The sequence below is a fragment of the Nyctibius grandis genome, chromosome 18 (assembly GCF_013368605.1).
Source record: "Nyctibius grandis isolate bNycGra1 chromosome 18, bNycGra1.pri, whole genome shotgun sequence".
NCBI lineage: Eukaryota > Metazoa > Chordata > Aves > Nyctibiiformes > Nyctibiidae > Nyctibius > Nyctibius grandis.
In genome coordinates this window covers 4,628,842-4,655,254 of record NC_090675.1, presented here as the reverse complement: position 1 = coordinate 4,655,254, position 26,413 = coordinate 4,628,842, and the positions used below count along the sequence as shown (strand labels likewise).

The 26,413-nt window shown below is 45.5% G+C and overlaps 1 protein-coding gene across 4 annotated transcripts in view; it reads right to left on the bottom strand.

Moving 5' to 3' along the window:
• CLIP2 (CAP-Gly domain containing linker protein 2) overlaps window positions 1-26,413 on the bottom strand; it is an 86,798-nt gene that overhangs the window by 53,522 nt on the left and 6,863 nt on the right. For 3 of the 4 annotated variants that reach the window (XM_068415660.1, XM_068415662.1, XM_068415664.1), the window contains exon 3: window positions 3,245-3,466. In XM_068415660.1, coding sequence (XP_068271761.1) covers window positions 3,245-3,356 — 112 coding nt within the window. In that variant the 5' untranslated portion in view covers window positions 3,357-3,466. Of the gene's footprint in view, window positions 1-3,244; window positions 3,467-18,079; window positions 18,132-26,413 lie in introns of those variants that run through there. The other variant, XM_068415661.1, reaches the window with a different exon arrangement.

Below are 26,413 nucleotides of genomic sequence, written 5' to 3'. Positions count from 1 at the left end.
ACAGAAGAGGGAAGAAAAGCAGAAAGAGCTCTTTGCAATATTCACATTAAACACACAAAGGAAAATTGTTTTCAGCCTCTCCATCTCTGCCATTGTCCCTCTGTGCATTAGAAAGGCCTCAAGACTGTGATGCTGGGGAAAGCACTCAGCACTGACTGCACACCACCAGATCTAACAGCCCTTAGGCTGGCACACAGTTACCTCCTCCTGACAAACCTGGGTTATCAGCACTGCCGTGAATTAACAGCAGCGATGCACTTCGAGGCCAGAGGCTGCGTGATGCAGGTCAGCAATACAGAAGAGTGAGAATGGGGCAAAGCTCCATCGTCCTCCTGTGTCCCAGACCTGATTAATCCCTGGAAAGATAATGAAATCCAGTCTCCAGGGCCATCTACCACCAGATCCTTTGGCTGCAGGTATCCTCAAAGCTTACATCAGTGCCTGCTGTGGTTAGGATTTTCATGATGCGGACACTTGGCTCTAAAATAGAAACCACTTTGACAGAAAAAAAGAATATTTTCTCTGGAGTTTTTCCCTGCCAAAGGCTGAATCCCATGACTGTCTGTGCTGCAGCTGGGGCCCGCAGCTAGCACAGGTGCTGCCATTCTGAGAGAGGCACATAGGCAAGTCGACAGGATTTTGGGATGCACACTTTGCTTACCACTTCAGATTATCGTTGGAAAGGAGAGGAGCAGAAGGCAGCAAAGGGCTGGCCAGGCATTTGGAGAGATTTGCAGGAGGAAGGGCAGGTACAGGCCATGCATAGACACAGCAGTAGCTCTTGTGCAGGGGACGGAGTGAGAAGATGATGGTAGGGATGACGTCAAAGATGATGCTACAAGCCCCATGGCAGCCATCCACCGAGTACACGCTGCGTAAACAGCCCCGTTGTGCTCTGTTCTCACCTTCCAGGTGGGAACGGCTCAGTGCTGTGACTGCTCCAGCAGCTCCAGGACTCCTGCAAAGCCCCCTGCACCATCCTGAGAGGCAGAGGAGCAGCAGTGCAGCTCACAGCACAGTGCCTGCCGGCTCTGCTGCACATCTATCACAGTGATGGATGAACAAGGCACAAAGAAGCTCCAGCAAACAAGCGCTGCATTCAGCTGAAAAGCTGCATCAGACCCCAGTGCTGACTATCAGCGCTGGCGAACTCTTTCATAGTGCAACACATGCGCCGGCTGTGTTTGCCGAGATGCCTCTGTGCAAAGCCTCTGAGGGGAAGAGAGGCCTAGGGTCTTCGCCCTCATTTGGGTTTGGTTGTTTTGGGTTTTTTTGTGGGTTTTTTTTGTGGGTTTTTTTTTTAAGTGATAAAAATAAACCGAAAATAACCCCATGCCCCACTGCAACTGTAAACCCAGCGTGAAGCACCTGGAGAGATTCACAACTGGTAGCTAAATAAGTCACTTCACTGGGGTCCTTCAAGTTCATTTCTCAACAACAGCTAGGTGCTAGGAGAAACAAGGGGAAAATACAGAAACGAGTCTGGGGAATAACTTCAAAATAAACAGCCAAGCCTATAAACCTTATCCTAAGAATTTCCTTTGTCAATTTGTGCTCTAACAAACAGATATAAGGAGGCTTTTATTATCTTTGCTTTGAATACAGAATTAAGAAACTACTCTAATATTAAAAACCACTCAAACACAGAAAGGTTTGACCCAGAAGTTTTTCTCTAGCTCTAGGGCCAAGTCCTCAGCTGAGGAAGAGCTGTGCTGCTCCACTCCCTACAATGCTGTATGACACTGAAAGACCTGGAACTCTGCCCATGATCTCATGTGGTGACTGGCCCCTCAAACAAGACCTTGCAACATATGCAAAAAAGCAAGTTAAAACCATGGCTTTTACAAAACTGTTCAAGGAAAGAATTTACAGGGTGGGAGAGACGATATATACATTACCTGTCACTGAAAGAAGAGAAAGCTCAGCTGAAGAAATCTGAGAGAAAAGCAGAGCTCTGACATGTAATAGCAGAGCAGAGTCAGGGTCACTTGGCAGCAAGTGGGGTCTTGGCGTGGAGATCCTGGGGAGAGGTTGTGCCTGAACCACCCTCTTATAGGAGGATATTCCTGGGACAAGGACACGTGCCCAGCCCAATAGAAACTTCACAGAGATGGGATTTTGTTTTATTAACTAACACTTCTGCATTACTCTTAAGAGACAGCAATCTAGTGACCCTCATTTTTGCAGTATCACTATCACAGGCTAATTTGTCATAGTATGCTAAAGCAAATTTTGTCCAATATCATCCCCTATACTAAAAACGTTGTCTGACAGATACAAGGCTTTTGTGCTTCTGCCAAATGCTACATATTTTTGGGACTGAAACACGTAGCAAAGTAACTAGGCATGTAGGCAGTGGCCTAAATTATTATGGGACAAGAGGTTGACAGATCTCAAGAAGAAGCCAGTGACATTCTCAAAAGGAAAGTGTAATACACTGAATGTACAAGTGACTGACAGAATATACATAATCCTGATGCTTTTCGCCAGAACCAAGAGGAAAGCCCTTTTTAACCAAGTGAAGTGAAAAACATTACAAACTTGCACCTTGAGTATTTGCTAAAATATATCTAATAAAAAAAACCACCCAGCAGTCAAAGACACCAGAAAAATGAGTCCCAAGCAAAACACATCACAAACTCTTTTGAAGTGTTAATTATAATGCATAATGGCAATCTGTATAGTTTATATATACACTGGATATATATCAACAGTGTGTGTACGTGTGTCTAGGTAAATTGTTATTCAAATCCTACTACTTCAAATGATTCTGTTCAAAGACTCTAATTTGAGGTAATCAGCACAGGACAAATCACCTTAAGTGCCTGGTTCTTACTCTTGCATTACCACAGGCCAGAAGCAATGGCTATAGTACAGCATTTAAGAAGATCATGGGTGAGTTTCTCATCTACCTAATTATTACCACTCTTCAAATGTTAGTGTCTGTACAGGTACCCATATGCAAACAAGCAAAACAGGAGGCAGCACCCCTCTCTGTCAGCCCCAAACACCAGAGGATCCATCTGTCTCCCACCCACTCTGCAACTTGCCTGTTTTGTGCATTACTTGGGAGAGAGAGGCCATTTACTCACCCCATTACACTTGTTTTGATCCACGCTCATGATCAATCTACATATAGACGGGGAATTTCACATCCTACTGAACACTGGCACCACTAGGCATTTGTGTTTAAGCCAGGTGATCACCTGGGTCAGCTCATGCCCCTGCTGAAGCAAGTCCTTACCTTCTTTTGAACCAGTGGTGACAGCAGCTGCAGTGGTCCCTGATGCCCGTCCCACCGGGCTGGAGTGCTTCCCAGCCCTGCCGGGGATTTTAAGTCCACTTGGCTTCAGCATGTTTGCTGTCTCCTGTGTCTCAGGCTCGTCTTGCCAGTGCCTCAAAGAGCTGTCCGGGTATCACTGTTCAGGCTTCTCGATGATGGACCTCTTCTTCCATCATCACAGACCTGGGAGAGAAGAGCACAAAAATCAGATAGAGAATGGGTGGTAGAGCACCAAACAGCCTCCCAGAAAGCAGTGCCCAGCTCCCTCCTGACATCCCTGGGTCAGGATCTTTCATTTCTTCTCCTGGAAAACAAGGGTGATCATTGCCTTCATCTTCCATCTTAATGTTACATTCTTTTCCCCAATCTTGCAGTCTCACTTTAACCCTGGAGTCCTGGACCAAAGCTAAAACCTCCTAGAACCACCAAACAAGAATTTAAACTCGATTTGGGATTTGAGTGACTAAAATTGTTTACTGGTTTTAAATTCTAAAGTCTCAGCTCCCACATCAGCCAAGACCCAGTTCTGCTGCTCTGTGAAGGCACCATCAGAGCCCTCACTGAAGGCACGCTAATGACCCTCAGCATGAGGTGTATGGCCCCCATTTTCACCAGACTTCAGGGCACCCTCTCCAAATTCACAGGAGTTGTTGTCCAAGATGGAGCTTTTCAGCTCCTTTCATTAAGGACAAATCCAAAACCTTCTTACAGAAAAAAGGGCATCTGACCCCATGGATTTGCAGTAACACTGAAAAAAAACTTTCCAAAATCTAAGCATGACTATCAACTACTCATTAGTGAAGTCACCTAACTCTACTCTGTGCCATTCTCTTCCTGGTAGGCAAATGGAATAAAATCTCCAAATTCCTTGCAAGCACATTGCATTAACAAGCACACAACTCCTCAAGCAAAAAGTTTTATGAGAAAAAAAAAATAACGGAAATGACTAAGTTACTTTTAAAAAAATGCAAAAACATTCCTAACGGATAAAGAAAAATAATCCAAAACCAGAGACTATCAGCCAAAAGGAAGCTAAGGCTGGCTGACTGAGCAGGCTGGGATGCAGAGGGAAGAAGGTGGCAGCAGAGTGAGCCAGGGACAACGCCGGCAAAGGGAATTGCAAGGAGAGCAAACCAAGGACCAGCCAGAAGCCGGTGGACACCCAGATCTGCTTCACGGGCCAAGGAAGGAGGCAGCCTGCTGCAGGCAGCACTCTGGAGAATTAACATAGCAAAGATTTACAGATGCTGTGAGGGGGGAACTGCAATAGCCGGACGGGAAGTGATTAAGGCATGAGTAAGGATTTCAACACAGGCTGGGTCAGAGCGAGGGGAGGGCGGGCGGTGCTCCAGGGAAAGCTGCAAGAAGACACAGAGGAGGAAAAACCACAAGGAGAATTCCAAAACTGTATTCCTGAGGGCTCACAAATATCCAAGACACCAAAGAGAGTTTCAGCAATAGGAGTCGGTCATCCCACACCGGCTTAGAGAGACAAAGAAAGGAGGGATGGGGAGAGACAACCTGGGGAGGAAGCCTGACTGAAAACCCAAGGGATCAAGCCCCATCTCTGCCCCCCCACAAATGATATTCAAGAACTAGCATGGCTTCAGGCACCTGCAGACAGCACCAACAGGGGAATATTTAGCTTACATGGAAGTCAAGGCTGTTTATGAGAAGCAGGATGTTCAGATCACATCACCAAAGCAGGAACAATGGACAAGAGCAAGCAGTTCTTGTTAAGGAAGAGAGAAAACAGCTTCCCTGCAACAGAGGTGGGGAGGACCAGGTGCTGTCACAGAGCTGGACAGGAGGCTGCAGTTTCCAGCTCTATTTACCATAAAATAGGGAGACAAGTAACAGAATCTGGAGGTGGGAAACACTGATCAGCCTGGTTCCACCTATCTGTCAAGCCATCCGACATCTCCCTCCCACCCACTCCATCTCATATGACACATTTTGCCCAGGGCTAGCTTTGATTTTACAGAGCAACTTGATTTCTAGCATTTCTGCTGGCAGGTGAAGTGCTCTGCTAGAAGATCTCACTCCATCTCCATCACCTTCAACCTGAAGGTTTGCTCTCTTCGCAACACACCCTTACTCCTAGATTTACACACTTCATCACCTGGTCCTACCTTTTGCTTACAAGGTTTGATGCTGTACTTGCGATTAAGCAAGCTGGGTACGCTGGTTCTTCCAGACAAAACATGATGGCTGGTTGAATCCACAACCAAGAATGTGGATGGGGAAGGATAAAAGGACTCAGGGGAAGGTCAAAAGAGCAGTAAAGAATTTAAGCAGGAAAGCGTGCCAGAAGAACAAACACGTTTTTGAGTTTTTCAGGCCTCTGTTAGAGGGAGCCTCTGGATCCTTAACTTTGTGGCCAGAAACACATAAACTTTAGGGAGACAGTGAATTTAGTCTGTCCCTCTATTTTGCTGCTCATCTATGAAGAGACAGGGACCTTCAGTTCATTCTCCCTCCACTACTCATTATCCCTGAAGATCATCCGGCCACACAAGTCACAGGATATTGTGATATTCTGCTCCTTCTCAGGATGAGTGGATTTTATTTTCACACAGGGCGAGAGAAATAAGAGGAAGTGCATTCCCACTGCATAAAGATTTCTGCCAGAATCCTTTATACAAACACATTTGCTTTCAACACACTAATGCTGAAAAACAAATGAACTCCACAGGCTGCTAATTAAGCTACCCTCTGAACAGATAGCTTCTTTTATCCAGAAACACAATCACCACGACTAGTTCACAGCCACACTCACTGGGGGCTCCACGCCACACACCAGACCCAAAAGCTTCTGAAGTGCCACCCTGCATCACACCCAGATACCTGCAGCGTGTCCAGATATGCCCAGTTCATAGGAAAGCCTGATGGGGGTTAACTCTAATATCTAAAGTTCATTCTCATCTCCAAGAGCTGCGGAATGACCAAAGCCAGGAAACAGGGACCACTGCCTTAGCGTATACCTGCACACTCACTATCACACAAGGGAGTGAGGATGAACTTGAGAAAATTTTACTGTAAATGCAGCTCCTCAGAAATACATAGATAAAAATAAACATTGGGGACATTTTTAAAGAAGTCTACACCTGCTGCTAGGGACAGATACTCCTTCTCTGTCACTAGTTTCTCCCCCACTTCAACATAAAAATATATGAGCAGATTTTCAGGAAGCTCTGGACACTGAGCATGGAGCCCTTCCAAATTACACCATCAGGTCATCTTCACCACCCAGAGCAGCACCACTCTGAGCCATCCAAGTCCTGTGTTACCGTCCAACCAAGTGATGCAGCTTTTGTGCTGCAGAAATATCCTCGGCCTGGGACATAGGCCAGTATCTCCACAGGGCACTGCCCTGCTCCATTAGAGATAACAACTTGCCCTGAGCTCCCATATTGTACCCTCAGCATCCCAACAGGCTCTATTAACAGAGTGCTTCTGAAAAATCTGTTTCCAGCAGCAGATGCTGAACACAGGCAAATATGATGCCACAAGTGGCGTAAGAAGCACGTGAGCCATTTTCTCTTTCCTGCTGCCTGTATGACTGCACAAGCTATAAGCTTTGCCTTCCTGTATAACTTAATGGAAATGTGACTTTCTCCAGACAAACTGTAAAAAAAAAAAAAAACAAACCCATCTGCCCCTATGAATACTCCAGGGCCACCAGCTCCACTTATTTTGTTTTTCTTCCTTTTCCAAAATGACACAGATTACAAGGATTTTCTAGATCTCCGCTAGATTCTTCCTGCAATCTTTTCATACTGGGATGAATGGTTCTGTCTGTTCCCACAAGCAAGAAAAGCATCCCAGGAATGCACAATATGAAAGCCTGCTTCAAATGACCAAAACATTCTGTTCTCCGTCTTTCCATCAGAAAAGGGGACAGCTGGGTCTGAGTCACCTAGGCTCAGATTCAAAAAGGGGAACAGTTCTCAACTAAGTGCAGATGTACATCCAAAAAATACCTTTCACCAGGAGCAATATATCTGGATAGGCAAGTATCCACAGCGCTGGCCAGGCATCAGAACAGCGCACACTAAAAACAGAAAAACAACTGGAGGTGTTTAGACTTCAATTCTTTCTCAAATGTGGTAGAGCAATAACGCAAAACAAGGGTTGGAAGCAAAAGCCCTTGTCAGTCTTGGCAACATAGCTTATCTGCAAGCTTCTCTGCTTCATCCATCCCTCCTACCCTCATCAAGGCACATGAGTACTTGCTTGCTACGGAGAATACCATCCCCTTCAAGACAGACATAAGCAGCAAAGCAGACTCCCAGATTCAGCACTCTCCCCAGAAGAAAGCCCTCATGGGTATACACTGATCTAAGGATCTGTTCACCTCGACATATTGAGTGAATCAACTGCAAGACACAGGAACAGGTTTCCAGACACCAGACTGAGTTGGCCTGACTCCCATCCTGTGCCTGGTGTTTCCTTCTGGATGGATGCAGATGTAAGAAGTGTTTATCCAACATGAAACCCTAGGCAGGTCACAGGGACTTCGCTGTGAGTCCAGACCCAAGTGGAATTTAGACCAGCTGTATCTGAACACCACTGTAACAGTTGGGTATATACAATATTTTGTGGTGAAATAAATCCTTATTTCTTAAATTTAAATATATAGCCAAAAAAGTGAGCAACAAAATTTAGGTTTCTAATTTTCTACATTTGGAAATCCACATCTAAGAAATTAAATTTGAAGTTTGCAGTCAGTCAGTCATGTGCATGCCTTCTCAGGACAAGGGCCCATTAAAAATGGTAAAGAACAGTATACAGTTATCAGACTGAAGGAAATCAAGGTTATCGTGTTGTACCAAAGGTTAATGATAAAGACAATGCAGAGAAACAGTAAAACACTTTTTTTTTTAAACAATCTTGACTCATGCAAATAATCACTGACTTCAAAGACAACTATTTGCATAGGGAAAGGTTTGCACAATAAAGTCTTTCTGTTTTTACCTGTTCCCATCTAAGATAATCTTTTGAGAAGCAAACGTTTGTGCCATTATTTAAAACACTCTGTCAGCTTTCCTCATGTTCATACTAAGGATGAGGAACACCAGGGCCTGGGACGCAGCCCTGTGGCAGCACATCTGCAAGGAGAGTTCCAGCCATTTTCAGGGCTGTCATAAGATGTGGTGGTGTGGCCGAATCTGCACAAAGGCTCTTGCATTAGTAATAAAGATACAGCTTGGAAAGACCAGGAATTCTGTCTGCAGCTGCTCGGACAATGTAATAACAGCGACTCCATATGGAGCAGTGGAAAGTGCATTTTACGCTTGCAAGGTAAATCCCCACCCTCTACAGGAAAGGGAAACAATCCCACGTGCTGCCACACAACGTGCAGCTGGGGAAGGTCCAACAGCACTTTGGTTTCGGCACATCTTTTGCATGCATGTTCAGGAGAGTTAAACATAAAAGCAGAAACTTTATTTTCTACCCACATTCTGGCTTTGTATTTCTGAGAGAGTAGGGAGCCTTGAAGAGGTTTCTGGGTTTGGTTCATTCAAGAACATCTGGGACTCTGGACAAGAGTGAACCTCCCTTAGCACAGCCCGAGAACAACCCCTACTCCCCACAAGACCCATGACTGCCTGTTCCAGCAATTCATTCTCGCACGTGTCGCAGTCCCCACGCAGAACTTCCCACTGAAAACAGCATTACTGCTTGCAGAAACCTTCAGCATCAGGCACTGTAAATGCTGAAAAAAACACCTGAAGCCAAACATCTCCCTGAAAACAAACTGCTAGAGAATAATTTGGTCCACTGATCGCTGGAGGAGCTCTTCACTCACTTCAACAAGAAGCATACAGGATAAAGGCAAAAAGCTTTCAGTGCCAGCTCTGGTATTCATTTATCAAGCCTTATACAAAACCTTTACTGGCCTAAAGATTTTTTTTTTAAGTTACGTAAAGTTATTTCATTTCTTGTTTCTGAGCATTTGGTTGCATCCACTTCATATTTCCAGGCTTTTCTGCACCTTCCCCACCCCCAGGAAAATGAGATTTTCAGGCAATAAAGCTCCATCTCCTAGAGCTGTTACTCTAGGATATGTTACTGCCCAACTGACCGCATGCCAGAGGCAAGGACAGGTAAAGATTTGGTGCCCCAGGCTCACAACCCCACAACACCAGCCACGCTGCAAAAACGGGCTAAGGATTTTAAGAACAGAATTTTGCCTTGAAATCAAAAGCCAAAGGCCAGACTCAAACCTCTCAGTCTTCCACAACAGAGGCAGGAAATTAATCCAATCAACACAGAGGCAGGACCTGATAAAGCCAAACTGCAGCTTTGCTAATAGAGACAGAGATTATGCCAGGAAGAAAGGGCAATTTTATCTTTTAATTCCTTAAGATGTTCCATCTGATCCAAGGTAATCAAACCATCGCCTTCTCACTTCTCCGATTAGTTACTCCTTCCAACAAGCAATCAGAAACCCACTTCCGAAGCACATGGCAGATTAGGATTAAATCCTTTCACTTAATTGAAGTATAGAGGAAATAAGAGACGCTCATTCTTAATTAAGGTCAGACTCCTCTCCCAAGAAAACCTTTCCTTCTCCCATAGAGGGAACAGAGGTAGAGTACTTCAGGAATGGAACAGGAGTGTACGGCCTTCAGTTACACACAGGGAAAACCAGAGGATCCTGGTATGCTCTGTCAGCCATCAGGTTTTTTTCTCCCTTGCAGTTGAAGAATTCACAACAGTTCTCCAGCCATAAAACTCTGTTGTTACCATGTAGGCTCCCTCACATGTCTGAAAGGTTGTTAACTTCTAACAAAGCCTGTGTTCAGTCGTCTTTCTCACTCAAGTTTTGTAATAATTAGCACAGAATGCAAAGGAAAAGCCTAGAGGCCTTTTATTTTAAAACTTAGGTATTTTTAAAGCTAGTTCTAACTACTATGATAATCACCCTGTGATTTAGTTATACATAAAGGAAGAATGTGCAAAAACATCTCATTGCACTCCAACGAAAAACCACAGTGCAAAACCTGAGGCAAAGAGCGGCGAAGAAAAAACAAAGGGCATTCAAGGAAGTCATCATATAGAAACCGAGGAGTAATTATGGGCTTGCTGATGAGCTCGCGCTCCCCATGCTTGCAAAACGCCTCCTGACACAGTAGATAGCAACAATTCTGTACCAATTGCAGAGGAAAACTATTTCTAATTTTGGGGAAAAATCCTGGGGATGGTCTGGGACCTACACCAGTTTCTGCTCCCTGGAGTTAAACCCTGGGGGCAGGGGACAGTGTCCTTACAGATATATATAGGGGCATGACACCAAAATTGCACAGCTCACATGGGAAGGGAACAGGATATACACAGAGATTTCAGAACCACTGTCCTCCAGGTCAATTCAGAGTTGATCCAATGGCACTCTGTGCCAATACTATGAGCTAACATCATCTCATTCCTTCAAACAAAGCAACTGTTCCCAAAAGCTGAAAGAATAACTAACCCCCCTTCACACTCTGACTGCTAAGAGTAAGCTGAGATACAACAGGAGGTAAGCTGAAATGCAAATACAGACCATCATCTCACCGCTGAAATGCAGCGCTGACAGCCAGGGCTCCTTTCTTCTTTCGCAGTGGTCAGTAATCTCCTTGTCACATAAGGAAGGATGATAACAGTACCAAGCTTGCAAATAGAAGGGTGGCAGACCAGGAGGGTTACACCACTGGTACCTATTGAAAGTTCTGAGAACACCAAACCAAAGATGCTAGGGAGGAGCAAACCCACTTTCTCTCTGGAGCACCAAGGCACCATGTGAGCCCCATCCCCTCTATCCACACTCAAGCATCCTGCCTCCCATCGCTGCGCTGGCAGCACCAGAGCCTGGCTGGACACAGTTGTTCCCTGGAGCACCCTCCTCCTCCTCCTCCCTGCTGATTCACCAGCCTGCACTTAGCCTCCCACTTAAGACTCTGACCCTTGGGCTACATGCACTAATTGCTGCTTTCTCCGGAGCCTCTCTACAAATACCACGATTTCCCTGGACCTCAGCTGACACCAACATACCTACACAGCTCCCACCAGAGGCAGCAGCAGAGACAGGGAGGCCAGTAATCTAGAAAGTTTGCTTTTGGCCAGGATGCATTAGTCAGAGTTTTCTGCTGTACCATCTGCAACCCCAGTACAAAGGTGCTTAGAAAAGGCAGTTTAGATAGCTCACAAACCTTACAGTAGAAGAAGGAACATGCTTCTTATTCAAATTACATCCCTGTCAATGACCAAAACCATAACCATTTTGGCAAGCTACATCAAATCAGATCTTATCCATCAACATTCTTACGTTATCCCCTCCTGCCTTGCGGTTCCTTTCACCCACACTTTACCCTCTGCCTGGCAGAGGCCATCATTGACTTCCAATTGCACCACGTGCAGAGAAGCAGATCCCAGCTCAAGGCCTCTAGGCACTAAGCCACACACAACAGCACCCTAGGATGACTACCTGGTATGTTATGCCAGAGGAGGTTAGAGATTACGGCTTGTAGGGGGTGAAAAGCACCACCATCCTACACAGATTGCAAAGCAGGTGTGGAGACTGAACACGCTCAGTGTGTTGCCCATGCTCCCATGGGACTTGGGTCAGGTAGGACAAGAGAGGCTGTCACAGCACAGGCTGCACACATCTGGAAACAGCTGTCAACGCCAGCCCCCTCCAGCAGCAACACAGACCTTGCAAGAGCTGTCCTGCTCCACAGCCTGGTTTTAATCAGCGTTTCCATCTATATACTGCCGTGCCATTGGGAAGCACACATACAGCAGTGCTCGATGTACAGATGCCAGCAGCCCAAAGGAACAGGTCTGGCTGGACAGATTGGTGCTAAAACGGGATTTAACGGATCGTATCTCTGGAGGTAAGAGCGATGCCAACAGGGTGAACATCAGCATGTGCGCAGGTAGGCAGGACAGATGGATCAACCCACCACGCTCCTGAAGTACTGCAGCACTACATGTTCTAGCCAGAGCTGTACAGAGTCACTACGTGTCCCTAGCTGCTCCTTCACTTCTTACAGAAACAAGTTGTTTCTACACTGCAAGTGTCGTTAATCTCTCTTCTAATGCAGGCAAGACCACAATCATGATTTTGTACAGAGATCAAGATATAATCTCATCTAGACAAGCACGTGTAGAGCGGTGACAAGCAGCAGCTTGAGTACATCACGATGCAGAGCGCTGGCACAAAGTCTCTAACACAGACTGGTCCCGTTTCAACCAAAAAGGAAGAGCAAAAACCAAGCTGTCACTTCTTTTAATGATGGCAATCAATGTTTCTGGCACCCTAAAGCAGAGTATATGATAGCACTCCATAAACCTGAACCATACGATCACCCAAAAGCACCATTTGACTTCGACATTTCCATGTCAGTGTGCTGGAAGTGCTCCCACACCTTCCTACCGTCCGGCCAATGTGCTTCAAGGGGGGATTCAGAAATAAAAAGGGAAAACTTGCCGATGCTGCAGAGACATCAAGATTAAGCTCGCAGGAGGCACTGCTTATTGTCAGTGTAATTTACTAGAGATATATGTATATTTATATATAAACTTAAATTTTTCCTGTGGAAGAGATTTAGCAAGTTCAAAAAGCTACTTCATAAATACCAGTAAAAGCCTACATAAATGGACATGTAAAACATGAACTGGGTAAGGCAAAACAGCTTCCCTTGCCTCAGCAGCATATTCCACACAAGCCTGCCTTTTTGTGCCATATTGCCCATCATTAAATCGCCATTAGGAACGGCTGGCAGATTGGTCATCAGCTACAACGTCCCAAACCTACCAGCTGGGGAACAGAAGTCCAGAGAAAAAAAAAGCACTTATTCAAGGTTGCAGACTGACCTACTCCAGTTTGCATAGTAAGGATCTCAGTTATAAAACAAATAGCTATACACTAAATATAGCTAAGGAGCAGACTTTAATCACTAGGATAGGCTTCACGCGGAGGGCTGATGAAAGCCGCTGAGGTACTATAGCACACAATATGTGACAGCCAAATATGAGGCTAAAAAGCCCAATAAATACATCTCATGACAGAAATGTCTCTCGACATCTTCCAGGAGAGGCTTCTTTTTCTAGGGAGGTTTGTTCCCCAGCCAGAACATTCAGGGGACATGCTTGCAGGTCATGAAGGGGAGACTATTTGCAAGAGATGGGAAAACGCTGTTTGTTTCAACAGGCAGCTGCTTTTTGCGCCTGTCAGGATTACTGTAAAGTTTCCAGCGCTAACTGGTGGCCACAGAAGTTTTCAGAGCATGATGCAACAGAAAAAGCGGGGAGGAATACGTCAAAGGAAGAAAAAGAACAGACCAGCCAGGGAAAGCCTTTGTTAGTGACTATGCCAGAAGTTGGTGCCTTGGTTTGGAAGCCCTTCCTCTGCTCCTCCAGAGGATGTGCTGCAAAAGAAGTCCATGCTGCAAAAGAAGTTGTGCTGGGTTTGTCAATGAAACACCTTCGTACAACAACAGGCAGACACCCAAACTGACCATGACAACAAATAAAACAAAGGGGAAAACACACACTACAACAGTAGTTCAAACCGAGCTAGACTGTCCAGAGAGGCTGTAGAAACTCCCTCATTGCCCATATCATTCTTTAAAAAAATAAAAAAAAAATAAAATCTTCAAATGTCTGCCTTAAACGACAGATGAAGACAGACTTAACCTGGAACAGATGGATCAGATGACCTCTTGAAGTTTCTGCCACCCCAAATTTTTGATGAAGTCCTTTCAGTGTAACCAATATCCATGTAGCCTTTACTACACTACGTAAGTTATTCACCAAAATAAAACAGGATTAAGTTTGACCAAGAGCTCTGGTACAAGCAATACAATTTTATTTGCATTATCTTTTTAAAAGAACTGTGTGTGGGAGCACAGGAGAGGTATTAAAAAGCACCAAAAAGTGATTAAAGAGTTCCAAGATCCAAATATCCAACATCCACAGAGCATTTCATTTGCAGATCTCAAAGGAGGTCAGAACTGCATCACCCATTTTGTACCTGGGAGAAACAGATACAGAGAAGAAAAAAGATTTTTCCCAAGATCACCCAAAAAACAGTGGCAGAGATTAATAGTTGCCCGACTCTATTAGTACATCACTCTCTCTGAATATCCAACACATGAAAGGATTGGGGAAGTCCTTCTGAAGTGGTTACTTTATAGACACAGAGTATAAATACTTTTCAAAAATAATCATTTGGCTTTCCCAGGCACAAATGGAATTATCAAGGGAGTTAACATCAGAGTTCAGAACATTAACTCTCAAAATAAACCACACAGACTTCAGATTCCCTTTGTGCTTCAGAACAGACAGGGATGGGGTGACAGGGACTTCACAGCAGGGCATTTCGCTAGTCTGTGCCACATTTCTCTGCACCTATCCAGGTGGCTAAATGCTACTATAATAAAAATAAATCACTGAAAGGAAAGTACCACCTAATTCCAGTACCTATTCAAGTCAGCGTCGCATCCAATTCCATCACACTGCAATAAAAAAAAACGACCCTGTGATAATGAAAATGTGACAATGCTTAGTTTTATTTCTTCACACACCTTTCTCTGCTTGTGCTGCATCTGAAACAACCATGGCTATTTTATAGACACAGTTTCACTCATTTAGGAGATAACAAAAACCGTGCCACTCCATGGGAATGATTTCCAAAAAGTCTGACGCAGAAATGTTGTGGGTTTGGGTTTTTTTTAAAATGGGGGTTCTTTGGGATTTTTTTTTTTCCAGGAATAGCAGTAAGTATCAGTTTAAGGTGCCAGACTCAGAGTCACATGCAATGAAGTAATTTTTCCACTGGTAGCTACAGCAAGAGCTACTGCACAATAATAAAAGAACAAGAAATTAAATCCAGCTATGAGGAAAGTGAATTTGCTTTGTCCTGTTTAGCATCGCAGCTCAACAAAGTACAAAAGACAAACAGCACACAGGGCCCTCTCAGCAGAGCAGGGGGAAATGCTCTGAGCATGGTGGTACTGCAGAAAGAGACTTTGTACAGCGATGCACTGACAGACCTCTCTGTCACTATCAGCCACAGAGACGAGAGCTTTCACACAGGAGAGGATGGCCACATGGAAAAGGCAGGATTAGAGTAGGACTCAGGAAGACCAAGTCCAATTCCTTTCTCTGACCTGGGCTTCTGGATTGACCTTGGACAGTTTGTCTTCTTTATTCAGCAACTTACCCAATTTGGTTGTTTTAGAAACCTGACCAGTAAAACAAAGCCCCAGTCTTGCTGGGGTCTGACATCACCAGTACTATCAGCCAAGGTGCTCTCCCACGCAAACAAGACCTGAAATTCTACTGTAAATATCACAAGAACAGTGATAAAAGAACAACAGCCAGAGACTGTTGGCTGTCTTTACCTCAGCAACAGAGCAGCAGAAAGCATTCTTTCTCATCCCATGTCAGCAACTTCCTTGGTCGTTCTTGTGCTCAAACCCCTTGGGAGATGGAGGGGGAAACAGGTCACAAGGTATTTATAAATAAGATATTTATGAAAAAATTAGATCTCTCTATAAATACCTATAGATATCTCTATAAATAAGTGCATACCAGTGTCTAACATATGTTAGGAGCAAGTCATGTTCAGGTCTAGCTACCTGTACCTGGGCTTTCCCAGAGCTTTACAAGTATCTAAACATTGCCATACATAGTATACACTCTGCAAAGCGGTACCGACACCATGTACCTGGGGGATGGAATTTGCTTTATATATTGCCTCTTGTCCTCAACAGAATTGTGTCCCCCCCCCGCTAAAAAACATATTAATTTCCCTAAGTTTCATGCATAGAGGAGGCATATTGATACATAGAAGGAGCAACCTCAATCAGGAGGTGGAATCCATGCCCTCACCCATTTTAACCACCCAGTAACACAAGGGAAGAGGAGCTGGCATGCGTACCCTTACACAGCCGCATCCCTTGACACTGGAAAATCCCCCTTTGGGTTCCTCATCTTTTCTTCTGCCAGAGCAAAAGCACAAGTGGGGAGAAAGAGGAAACACAACAGAAACTGCTACTTGCTGGAGTAAATTACAGCAGCCTCCAAGGCCAGAGGTGGCAGGAAGCCAAGCAGAAGAGGAGCACATACCAACCCTTGGCCTCCGTAGATAATCCAGTCCCTATTTACCCTAAGAGCATCTCCTGAAACACACAGGTTTTCCCTTAATTGAAGGCAGGCCCCACACATGAGCGCTCCTGAGATGACAGACTGGTTCCGGCACAGCTTCTCTCTGACGTGCCTGTAATGGCTGATGCTAACGTTTTAACTTGTGGCTTGTCTCAGAGCTGAGCCTTTGAAGTCCTGCACTCTCAGTGATTTCTGGCAGGCACAGTGACACCTTTCCGTGAGAACACAGCTGTTTGATGTAGACCCTCTCCTTCCCAGCCCTTGGCAGGCTATAACAGCAGGCAGGTAATTTCTTAAAATGCCAAATCCCAGATGCAAGTTTAAGAGCTAGCAGCTGCACCATGCTTAAAGCATCACCTCCCCAGCAATGACGGGGCAGGACTGACCCGTGCTGATTAAAGGGGCTCTCTTGGAGCACCGCTGGGTAGAGGAATGCTGCCTAGCAGGCAGCAGAGCAGAGGCTATGGCCAACAAGTCTGGCCAGGCACCCCAAATATATCTCTGTCTATACACAGACCAATTCTTCACAAATTGCAAGTCACCCTCAAGGAAACGCTTCTAGCCAACACTAACGGATGGGGTAGTGAAACTTGACATCCATTCTAGCAGGATGAGTTTCTGAGACAAGGTTTGCAGGCCCACGAGACTGACACTCAACAGAGCAGCAAATAAGTCAGTGCTGACACAGTGCTTTGTCTCTCACCACTTCCTAAACGCCGTTGCAGCCTACATAGATACCCTGGAGATAATAACGTGCGCTTCTGCCTCCATCCCTGGATGCTTCCCCAAACAGACTGTTTGCTGGTTTGTATCCGGAGATGCAAGGGGCAGAGACCTGCTCGATCCACCCTGCTATTCACAACGGGAGCAGTACGTCAACACCAGCAGCCCGACCCAGCTGGGCCTTCCTCAGAAGCACATCTCCTTGCTACAGACAAAAAACCCCATCAAATCCTGCAGGATGTAGTTAATGTCGATATCTGGATCATTAAAGAACAAAAATCCAGAGAGGAGACAGAGCCCTGCAAGCAGTCCAGCTTCCCAGAGACAAAAGAAAATTTTCCTCCCATTGCAAAGCCGAAATTCGCTCGGCCCTGAGCAATAGATGCTGACACCCACTCTCATCTCCATCTTCCCAGCATCAGGCCCCTGCTCCTCCAGCTGCCTCCAGCCGGAGCCGTTCGCTGTGACCCAGCGGGGGTGTTTCCTACCGAACCAACACCCAGCTGCGGAGGTGCCGCTCGGGCTGTGCCGGCCGGTGCGCACCGGGGCCGGGCGCCGAGCAGAGCCCACCGCCGCACCCCCCCCCCGAGCTCCCTCCCCACCAGCCGGGGGGTGGCCGGGTCCTGCCCAGCCTTCGGGGCTGCAAAGGCAGCGGGGACCAGCGCGGCAGCGGCGGTGGCACCATCCCTCCCCGCACAGAACGCTGCCCGTGGGAGGACGGTGCCTTCCCTCCCCCGACCAAGGACAATGCTCCGCCGCGGCACAAGAAGACGGGGCGGCGGATCGCGGCGCTCACAGACCCCGCTCGCTCCGGGCTTCTCCCGCACCAGCTTCATTCATCCCCTCCTTTGTCACCGGCAAGGCGCGGGCTCGCCGAGGCGCTCCCCCCGCTCCCCGCCCCGCGGTCCCCCTTACCCTCTGCCAGCCCGCCGGGGAGCCGAGCGGGAGCCGCCGCAGCCCCTGGCAGGCGGCCGCCGTGCCACTCCCTGCGCGGCCGCGGCGGAGCCCAGCCGGGAAGGAGGGAGCTCGGCGGGCGGCCCGGGCTGGCGGCGGAGGATGCCGGGGCCGGCGGCGCGGCGGGCGGACTCCGCGGCTGGCTCGCTCCCTCCTCCCGGCGCCGCCGCCTGCGGGCGCTGCCGGGGCACGGCCGGGCCCTGCAGCCCCGCGAACAAAGGGGCCGGCCCGGCCCCGCCTCGAAATCCTCCTGGTTGCCAGACCCCAGCGGCCGCCGGAAGCCGGGTGGGAGGGTGGAAAGACAGCGCGGAGACTCCTCCTGGCTGCCTGCAGCCCTTAGCACTCCCTCCTTAGAAAAGAAATAATCATGAAGTTCACCGTTTAGCTCGGCAGAGGTGTGGCCTCCCTTCCTCGCAGCTGTGGGTCTGGTCTCTGGAAAGGAGGAGCTCGCTAAGCCCACCTGAATTTACATGGTAGCAAATTTGATTGATTCGAGAAGGGCTGGAGGAGTTGGAGGTGCATCCCGGAAAAAAGGAGAGCGCCCTAATTACCAGGGATTTTCTGGGGAATGCAGCAAAGAGAAAGCACCTGCAGCCTTGGAAACGTGTTCATTCAAAGCCAGGAAGGGTAGGCTGAGCTGATAATCATCACTGGTCCATCACTCCCTCTCTGCTGATAACTCCCAGAGCCATACCTGGGCTGACATTACATGGAGACATAACGGTGCAGGGTCATATCTAACACCTGTCCCCTGAGATTGCACCTTTAATTCAGACAGGAGCTGAAGTGCTTCGTACAAGGGCCACAACTCTATCCAATGTACTTTACTAGCTCTACAGACACCCCAGATCACCCAATGTAAAAACCAAGGGAATACTCACACATGCATCTAGGGAAAGAAAAAGAGCAAACATTTTGTGTTTTGCTGTTATCTATATTGTCTGAATAAGGACAGCAGATAAGAAATGGCCACAGCATTCACGTATCTTTCCATCTGGTTAGGCAGCAGCAGGAGATGGAGCACCTCTCCGCAAAGAGCTGAGGAGACACTTGATTTGTCACATACCAACAGGTTACGCTTCCTAAAGCCCTCATCCTGCAGTTGTTCCCCAAAGGCTGCTACACTTGAAGGCTACAGAGAGCATATAGAGGCCACATGAAATGGTGACATCAGGACCCCCAAAGTCAACACAAACCTCAGAGCTGAATCCTGTCAGCCTTTTCTCTACCACATGCCTAGAAATCCCTGCCAAATATATGCTTTTGCCCTGCCAATGTACCGTGGGAACTGAGCGGTGGCAGAAACAACTATATTTGAAAATATTGTGCAACGTCATTACTGTCAACTTGCAGTTATATGATTTCCATCATCTCAAAGATGCAGCCGCAACAAGAGCGTAGGTTCTTACTGTTCGTTCAAGCTGACACTATAAATAGCCTGCTGCATTCGGTGGCAGAGCACAAAATTCCAGCATTGGTGGGAGAAACAAGATTAAAGCAGTGATTTAAAAAAAAAAAAAAAAAAAGCTGTTTTCTTCCTTTGATTACAGAGCTGCTGAAAGAACTTCTTATGTTGAGGATCAGTGACTACTTTAGGCCTTACCCATTCTAGGCCAAGACTAAAGTTCAGAAACTTCTTGTAAACAGCTTTTAAACTGTTAAGATCTTGCACAGTTGCAATGATTCAGCCAAGTGGCACCATGTTTTCAAGCATTTGTTATCCAACTGAAAGCCACTGCAAAGCCTCTAATATCCAGCAGATTCTGTTGTATCTCCTTAGGTGAAAGAAACCTCTCATCTCCCTTCAGACATCTATACCTGAGCCAACTGTCTAGACTTCCTGTATAATCACGTGTGCAGAGAAACAGGCGCTGGGGTGCAATTCTCCTCGTCTTATTGTAGACATCTAAAAGGGATTAATTGCTCTCTTAACAATGCCCACTTCCACCCATGAATTACAGGGGTAGTCGAGAATTAGGCCAAATGAGATGTTTAAAGTGATATGAATTCCATTCATCTTCTTTCCAGAAATGCTCAGCACAGCTGATAACGCTTATTTGGGTGCATGTAGATCAGACATGCGTGTTAGGTGTGTTCTTGTCTGAAGGCCTGACTTTGTTCTCTTTCACTGAAAGAAATTAGACTGTTGGCCAGGATTCAACAGGTGCAAGATCTGGCTCCAAGACCCTTCAGGGGAGTGCACATGGCTTGTACAGTGTGACGGAAAGTGCTCTGAAAGAAGGCTTTCTACTAGGCTGACTGCTGTGCGTTCCTACACACTTGTTAACATAAAAGAAAGTGTGGGTGGAAATATGTTGAAGGATCATGGCAGTTCTCATTAATTATGAAGATCAAGAGGAGCTCTTACTGCTTTTTTAGTGTATTTCCTATACTGAAATTAGTGCATTAACTGTTACGTAAAGTTCAACCATCAGTATAATTTAACCATTAGCACAATCTGGTTCCTGTTCTACATTTTTAAACTACCTTGCTGCAGTAGCAACGATTCTGAGGAATGTGGGACAGCAATTCACACAAATGCAACACAATAAAATGGACCACACCGCATGATTGAAGAAATAGTGTAATTTTCATGACAAAGACTGTTCCCTACCCATGAGCCCAAAGGCAAGTGGTTTGGAGAGAAATTCAGCATCCATTAAGTGGAGCCCTTCTGAAAATCAGTCCTCTGATACCATGTTTGTCCAAATGACTTGCACAAGATCGCACTGACAGTGGAGAACTTGGACTAGCTCTTTTTTTAAAGTCAGTAAATTATCGCCAATCTTTCATCCGAAGATGAAGCTCCTCTTTACAGATTAACTGAATGAGTCATGGAGAGAAAAAATAACATATCCGTGACCATCCAGCAGAAACAGAAATATATCGGTTGGCGTCTACATTTCAGTGTCGAACATCTACAACTAAGCATGACCAAAAGAAAGTAATACAGGAGGATCAGGACATGAAGAGGCTGAAGGGAGAGTTGGCACTAATGAGTATAACATCTTATTCCTGGGAGGGGAACAACACAGCAAAAAAACAGAGGTTAAGTAGTGGATAAGCTATTCTAAGCAGCCCTCCCATCCCATCCCATCCCAGTGCCACGTATTTATATTCATTTTCTTTGTTACTGCCCGGAAGCTTGTGGCTTGTCTGAATTGAGACTAAAGATCAGGCTGTCCTTTGCTTAGTCCATTTTTTAAAGATCAGGACAATTGACAGTTGCACTTAGCCAGGCTTGCACAAATAACGGGACTTTCATGCCTACGGACCTCAAAGGTGAGCAAATCACCGATATTTTGTAGACTCGGGAATCACAATTGGGAGGGATTAGTTTATCTTCCCAAGCCCCACTCTAATGCAGCAGCACAGCTGGGTGCAGAACCTAGGTGGCCAGACTCTGGGCGTTATCACGTTGTACTTCACTCAGTTCATGCATTTCTTTCTTTTTATACACATTCAAGTCTGAGAAGAAAGCCAGCCTTAGAGTTCCCAGCACGGTGTCCTATACCCTATTGATGAGGTGAAGCTGCAGCCTATTTTATACAGCCTCTGGTAACGCTCTGTATACCCCCTTGTAGCTCAGTGTATCCTCAGGAAAATACAAGTAGACAAAGATCACTCAAAAAGGGGCAACTCTGCATTTTTCCAGTTGTCAAAGCACCATGTATACCAGCACCAGTTGTTTGCAAACCATCCAAGCTCTGCCTCTGTGCATTGCAAATGAAAATTACTTCTGGCTTGCTTTCTATTTTTCATTGTATGTCAAAAATTTATTCCCCTCTTCTGCTGCTGCTCCAAGTACATGCCACCAGATCCTTCTCATTGTTGTCAGGGGTGTGAAGTTTTATTGTTTTCTCTGACCTGGTTGAACAGGGTCTGTAACAAATTGGAGCCAGGCTGTACTTTATGAAAAAAAAAAAAAGCTGCTGTTTGGGCCCTGACACAAATACTATTTCAGACCAAACAGAAGCACCAGATGTTTTCTACCAGAGCTACAGAATGTGCAGCGCCTGTGAGAGGCAAGAGAGTCCCGTTTCCTTTGCATGAACTGGAGTGTGTTAGAAGATCAAAGATGAGGGATGGGAGCCAGGAGGAAAAAACTTCCTATCTGTGCCTAGAAGTTGAAAAAAGAGTTCAGTACCTACAACTGAAGCTGTGTTTATTGGGCACGGGGAGGGAAATGAGCTCCCATTTTAACATTTAGGGAAAAGCCAAGCTTTTTAAATGTCTTCAGCAGGCAATGAACAGAAGTAGTCTGGACAGCTGGCCTGACTGTGGGCACTGACCACTGAAACATCCAGTTATGCCAGTTTGGTTTCTTAGCCTTTAATTCTCCAGAAAAGCAAGGCTATCCCCAGAAAGACACTGACGCTGTAATTTAACATAGGGCACACTTTCCCAGAAGATCCCAAAGCACACATGAAACAGTCTGCGTAAGAATTTGCAGATGAGAAAATTGAAGCATAAAGACATTTACATGACTTACAGTGCCCTGCAGGATCACCTACAGTCATTATAGTAGCCGATAAGCTAGTTGCTCCCAGCCAGTTTTGCCTACTGGGTGAGACGTAAGCTGACATTAATGAGCTCTACTAGAGCTGTGCTGGCTCCATAATGAGGTGTGGAATATCAGCAATTTTCTTGTGTAAGGCAGAAGGAGTATGGAAAAAGTAGAGGCCAGACACAGTACAACTAGCTGTCCTCTACTTCCTGTAAGCATACGTATGTTTTTAATTAAGGAGAGGTTTCACCCAAAGACCCTGACCGACATAACTTAAACACTGCAGTAATGAGCATCACATAAATACACAGCTCAAAACCCACAGCACATCTTGTTTCAGTGTTGATGCAGGGGAATGAGCTGCTATCCTGTCTCTGGGAGAGCGCTGGATGGTAATTAAACTGCAGTTAGTTCTCCTTCCACAGAAATGTCCATGCAACAGAAGCACGCTATTCTGGTGCAGAGGAACTATCTACCATATGTTAGAATTTCAGTTTTCCCACCATAGTATGTTTCCACTATCAACCCATTCAACTGATCCCAGCAGTCATTTTTCAGTATGACATTAAAAGGTTTAAAGAATCGGTGTGATGTCTTTATAAAAAGGAGATTCTTTCTTTACACAGAAATAATATGTCTTGTGACAGCAGAGTAGCAAGATGCCCCAGATGACCTCACTCACCAACTGGATATTGCTGCAGTGATTGCAAGGCGGAAAGGGCAGTCACACCTCCCCAAAATCGCAGTCTTATTAAAATGGATTTAGAAAGGTTGAGAAAGCCTGATCCTTTGCCAGGTGCTCATTTTCCTTTTAGAATATTTATTACAGAAAATCCTTTATAACGTGGATTTTGTATGTCAAATGCCATGATATAACCCAGATCCAGGAACTTGCACACAGTTCTGCAGTTTCCTGCTCATTTAGTTTTATTAATTGCACTACATAAATTGTTTTATATGTTCCAATAAGGAAGAATCACCACGAGAATGCTGCCAATGTGGCTTTCCATAGACCACTGTACGGGGACACATGACAGTTAGATTCTAATCTAGTTTCTGGTTTTACTGCTCGTGTAAAATGGAAACTCCCTCCATCTCAACAACTGTTTTCACTAACAGTGAAAGAGGAACGACGTACCGACCTGAGCTGTAAAGTGCTTTGAGTCGACCAGACTAAATGTGGAAGGTACACGTTAAAATAGCTTATGCTGCCTACTCTGATATTTGTCCCAGTCCTAAACACTGACAGACAAGCTCAGTGAACGCTGCAAACGCTCAGTCCTTCTCAGTCCTGTCAGAACTGACAACTAGCCTTCATCTTCAGGGTGCACTACAGCCACTAACCCGACAGTCCTCACAGTGCCCGTAAAGCACACACTCCATTACATAACGAAAGGCATGCAGGCACACAAGAACCATGTTTAGAAACAGGGGATGTGGTAATTATGCCCAATATTCCCGACAAGACTGCACTACATGTCCCTCTCTGCAAATGTCAGGGCTCAGTCACGCCAGCATGCATTGCAGTTCTAGGTTCAGACAACGCAAACGCACTGTATGTGTCTTGGGTTTGGCTGAGGGAAAATGCCAACTTCTTAGCTGTGAAGATATAAAAGAAAGGAAGGAAAGAAGGTAAATTGTGTGTTCTTTTACCCTCTTTAGAAGAAAGAGGATCTGAGGAGTGTGGCAACAAATATAAAGTTAACAAGCGGAAAAATACAATTAAGGTAAATTAACCGGTGGAACTCAATGCCAGAATATATTAAAGGTAATTAAGATAATTATATTGCAGCAGTAGCTATGTTAATTCTAATTAGATAAAAAAGTATGAGACAACCCTTAACTCTTGATGAAAAATAAACTTCTCTGAACAGATTCTATAATTGTTTGATATCACACTTCAGGTTTGCCTCTCTTGCCTTTGAGGCCATGATAACAGTTAGCTTCTCAGAGGGGATGTTCGCTCGAACAGGCTTCTGGTCTGCTCTACTAGGTAATTCGCCTGTACCTTTCGTTTTATATTCTTTGCAATACATCTAAGAATGCTTGCGGCAAAAGAACAGAAATAGCGGATTACTGAGGTATTTATTGAAGAAAGGAAATAAGAAATTAAGAGAGTCCTTTTTTGTGAAAAACACTTAAAAATACTAATTAAGTCATGTCACACACATCTAGCATGCAAATTGTATGTATAGCTAAAGAAAAGAGATGAAGGTATTCGCAAACTGGGCTTAAAATGTCATGGAAACAGCTGCCCTCCCAACAGACTGAAAATTCATTTCCTTGTTGCATACAGGCAAGTATGTCAGAGAAACCCACCCACTCGCATCCATACCCATGTATCACACCCAAAGCTCTGATATTTAAGCAGACTATAAATACTGACAAAAAACCCCTAATAAATTATGAAATCTTGATGGGTTTTCTTTGCAAGTGGGCTTGTTTTAAGAGATTATTAATACTTTGTGACATCAAGGTTGTAAAACAAAGCCATGACCATATTGCAATTCCAGAGAAAATTGCCTTGAGAATGGCATAATGCAGTGACCTTCAGGTCCCAATAGTCAAGGAGTTGAAGTCTGACAATTTCCCCACTTACAATTCCCAGCTCATGCAGATCCCCCTTCACAGGGCTGACATGACTGATATGGGGAAGAAAAGCCAAGGAGATTTGTAATGCAGGGTTCTGCCCTGCAGTTGTTTCCATAAAGAGGATATTAGATGTTAACCCCCATAAACAGCACTTCAAACTTGCAGGGCAGTTTCACTCTCCCTATCCCCATGTTTATATTCAAAGATCAGCGTGTGTACCTGGTAGATCTAGAAGCACGTAAGCAGGTCAATCTGGGCTGCAGGTGAAAAGAAACTAGAACCTCGTTGGATTCATTCCATCGTTGCTGCCTTGAGACTGTATTGTTTTGAAAGGTGTGCAGTGCATTAAAAATACTGTAAGCCTGTATCACAGAAGCAGACAGAAGGGTGAAATACTTCTCCTGTACTAGTGTAGGCTTGAAAGAAGTCGGTGTCATTCCCAACACAAAACAAGACCTGTCCCACAACAGTTTTGGCATTTGTTTTCATGGGAACTGTGCCTGCAGACTGCCAAAGCCATGGGCTTAGCTAGGATGTGCTGCCACCCAGCTCTGCTGAAAGCCAGTCTCTGATCTCTGCAGCAGAAGATTATTTGCAATCGTTTTCCACTTCCACAACCCTCTGGCCTACAGCAGGCTGTATGATCATATCAGTGAGAAAGATGTTTTTGTCACCCATTGCAATGAAATCGCATCCAAGCACGCGGTGCTGGCAAGCATATCATGCTGCCAGTCTGCTGATTTCAATGGGGAACTGGGGCCCCAATTTAGCATAAGTGCAGGTTTAACTTCATGTGTAGGAGCAATCCCCATAAAATTAATTAGATGAGACACATCATGAAAGTCAGCTCCATACCAGGTGTGCACTGCTGCACGGTGGCTTGCAGGTGCACAGCCCCCTACCAGGATCAGGCCTTTCCCTGCATTATATTGTTTTGAGGCAGCAGAACACAGGTGCAATGGGATGCCATTAGAGACAGCACTAAGCTTTTAGTTTGTAAATTCTTTATTACTTCAAGAAAGATCCACTTTGCTGCGGCATTTAATTTTCCAATTATATTCCTGCCTTTTACCCTGTTTTCCTGCTGCATAAGGAAGTCAAATGCCTTGCTCAAGGTTACACTGACTGATGTACTGGGGAAATAAAGACTATTTCTGGCAGCTGAGATGTCTTTTCAATCATTCATTTTCATAAAA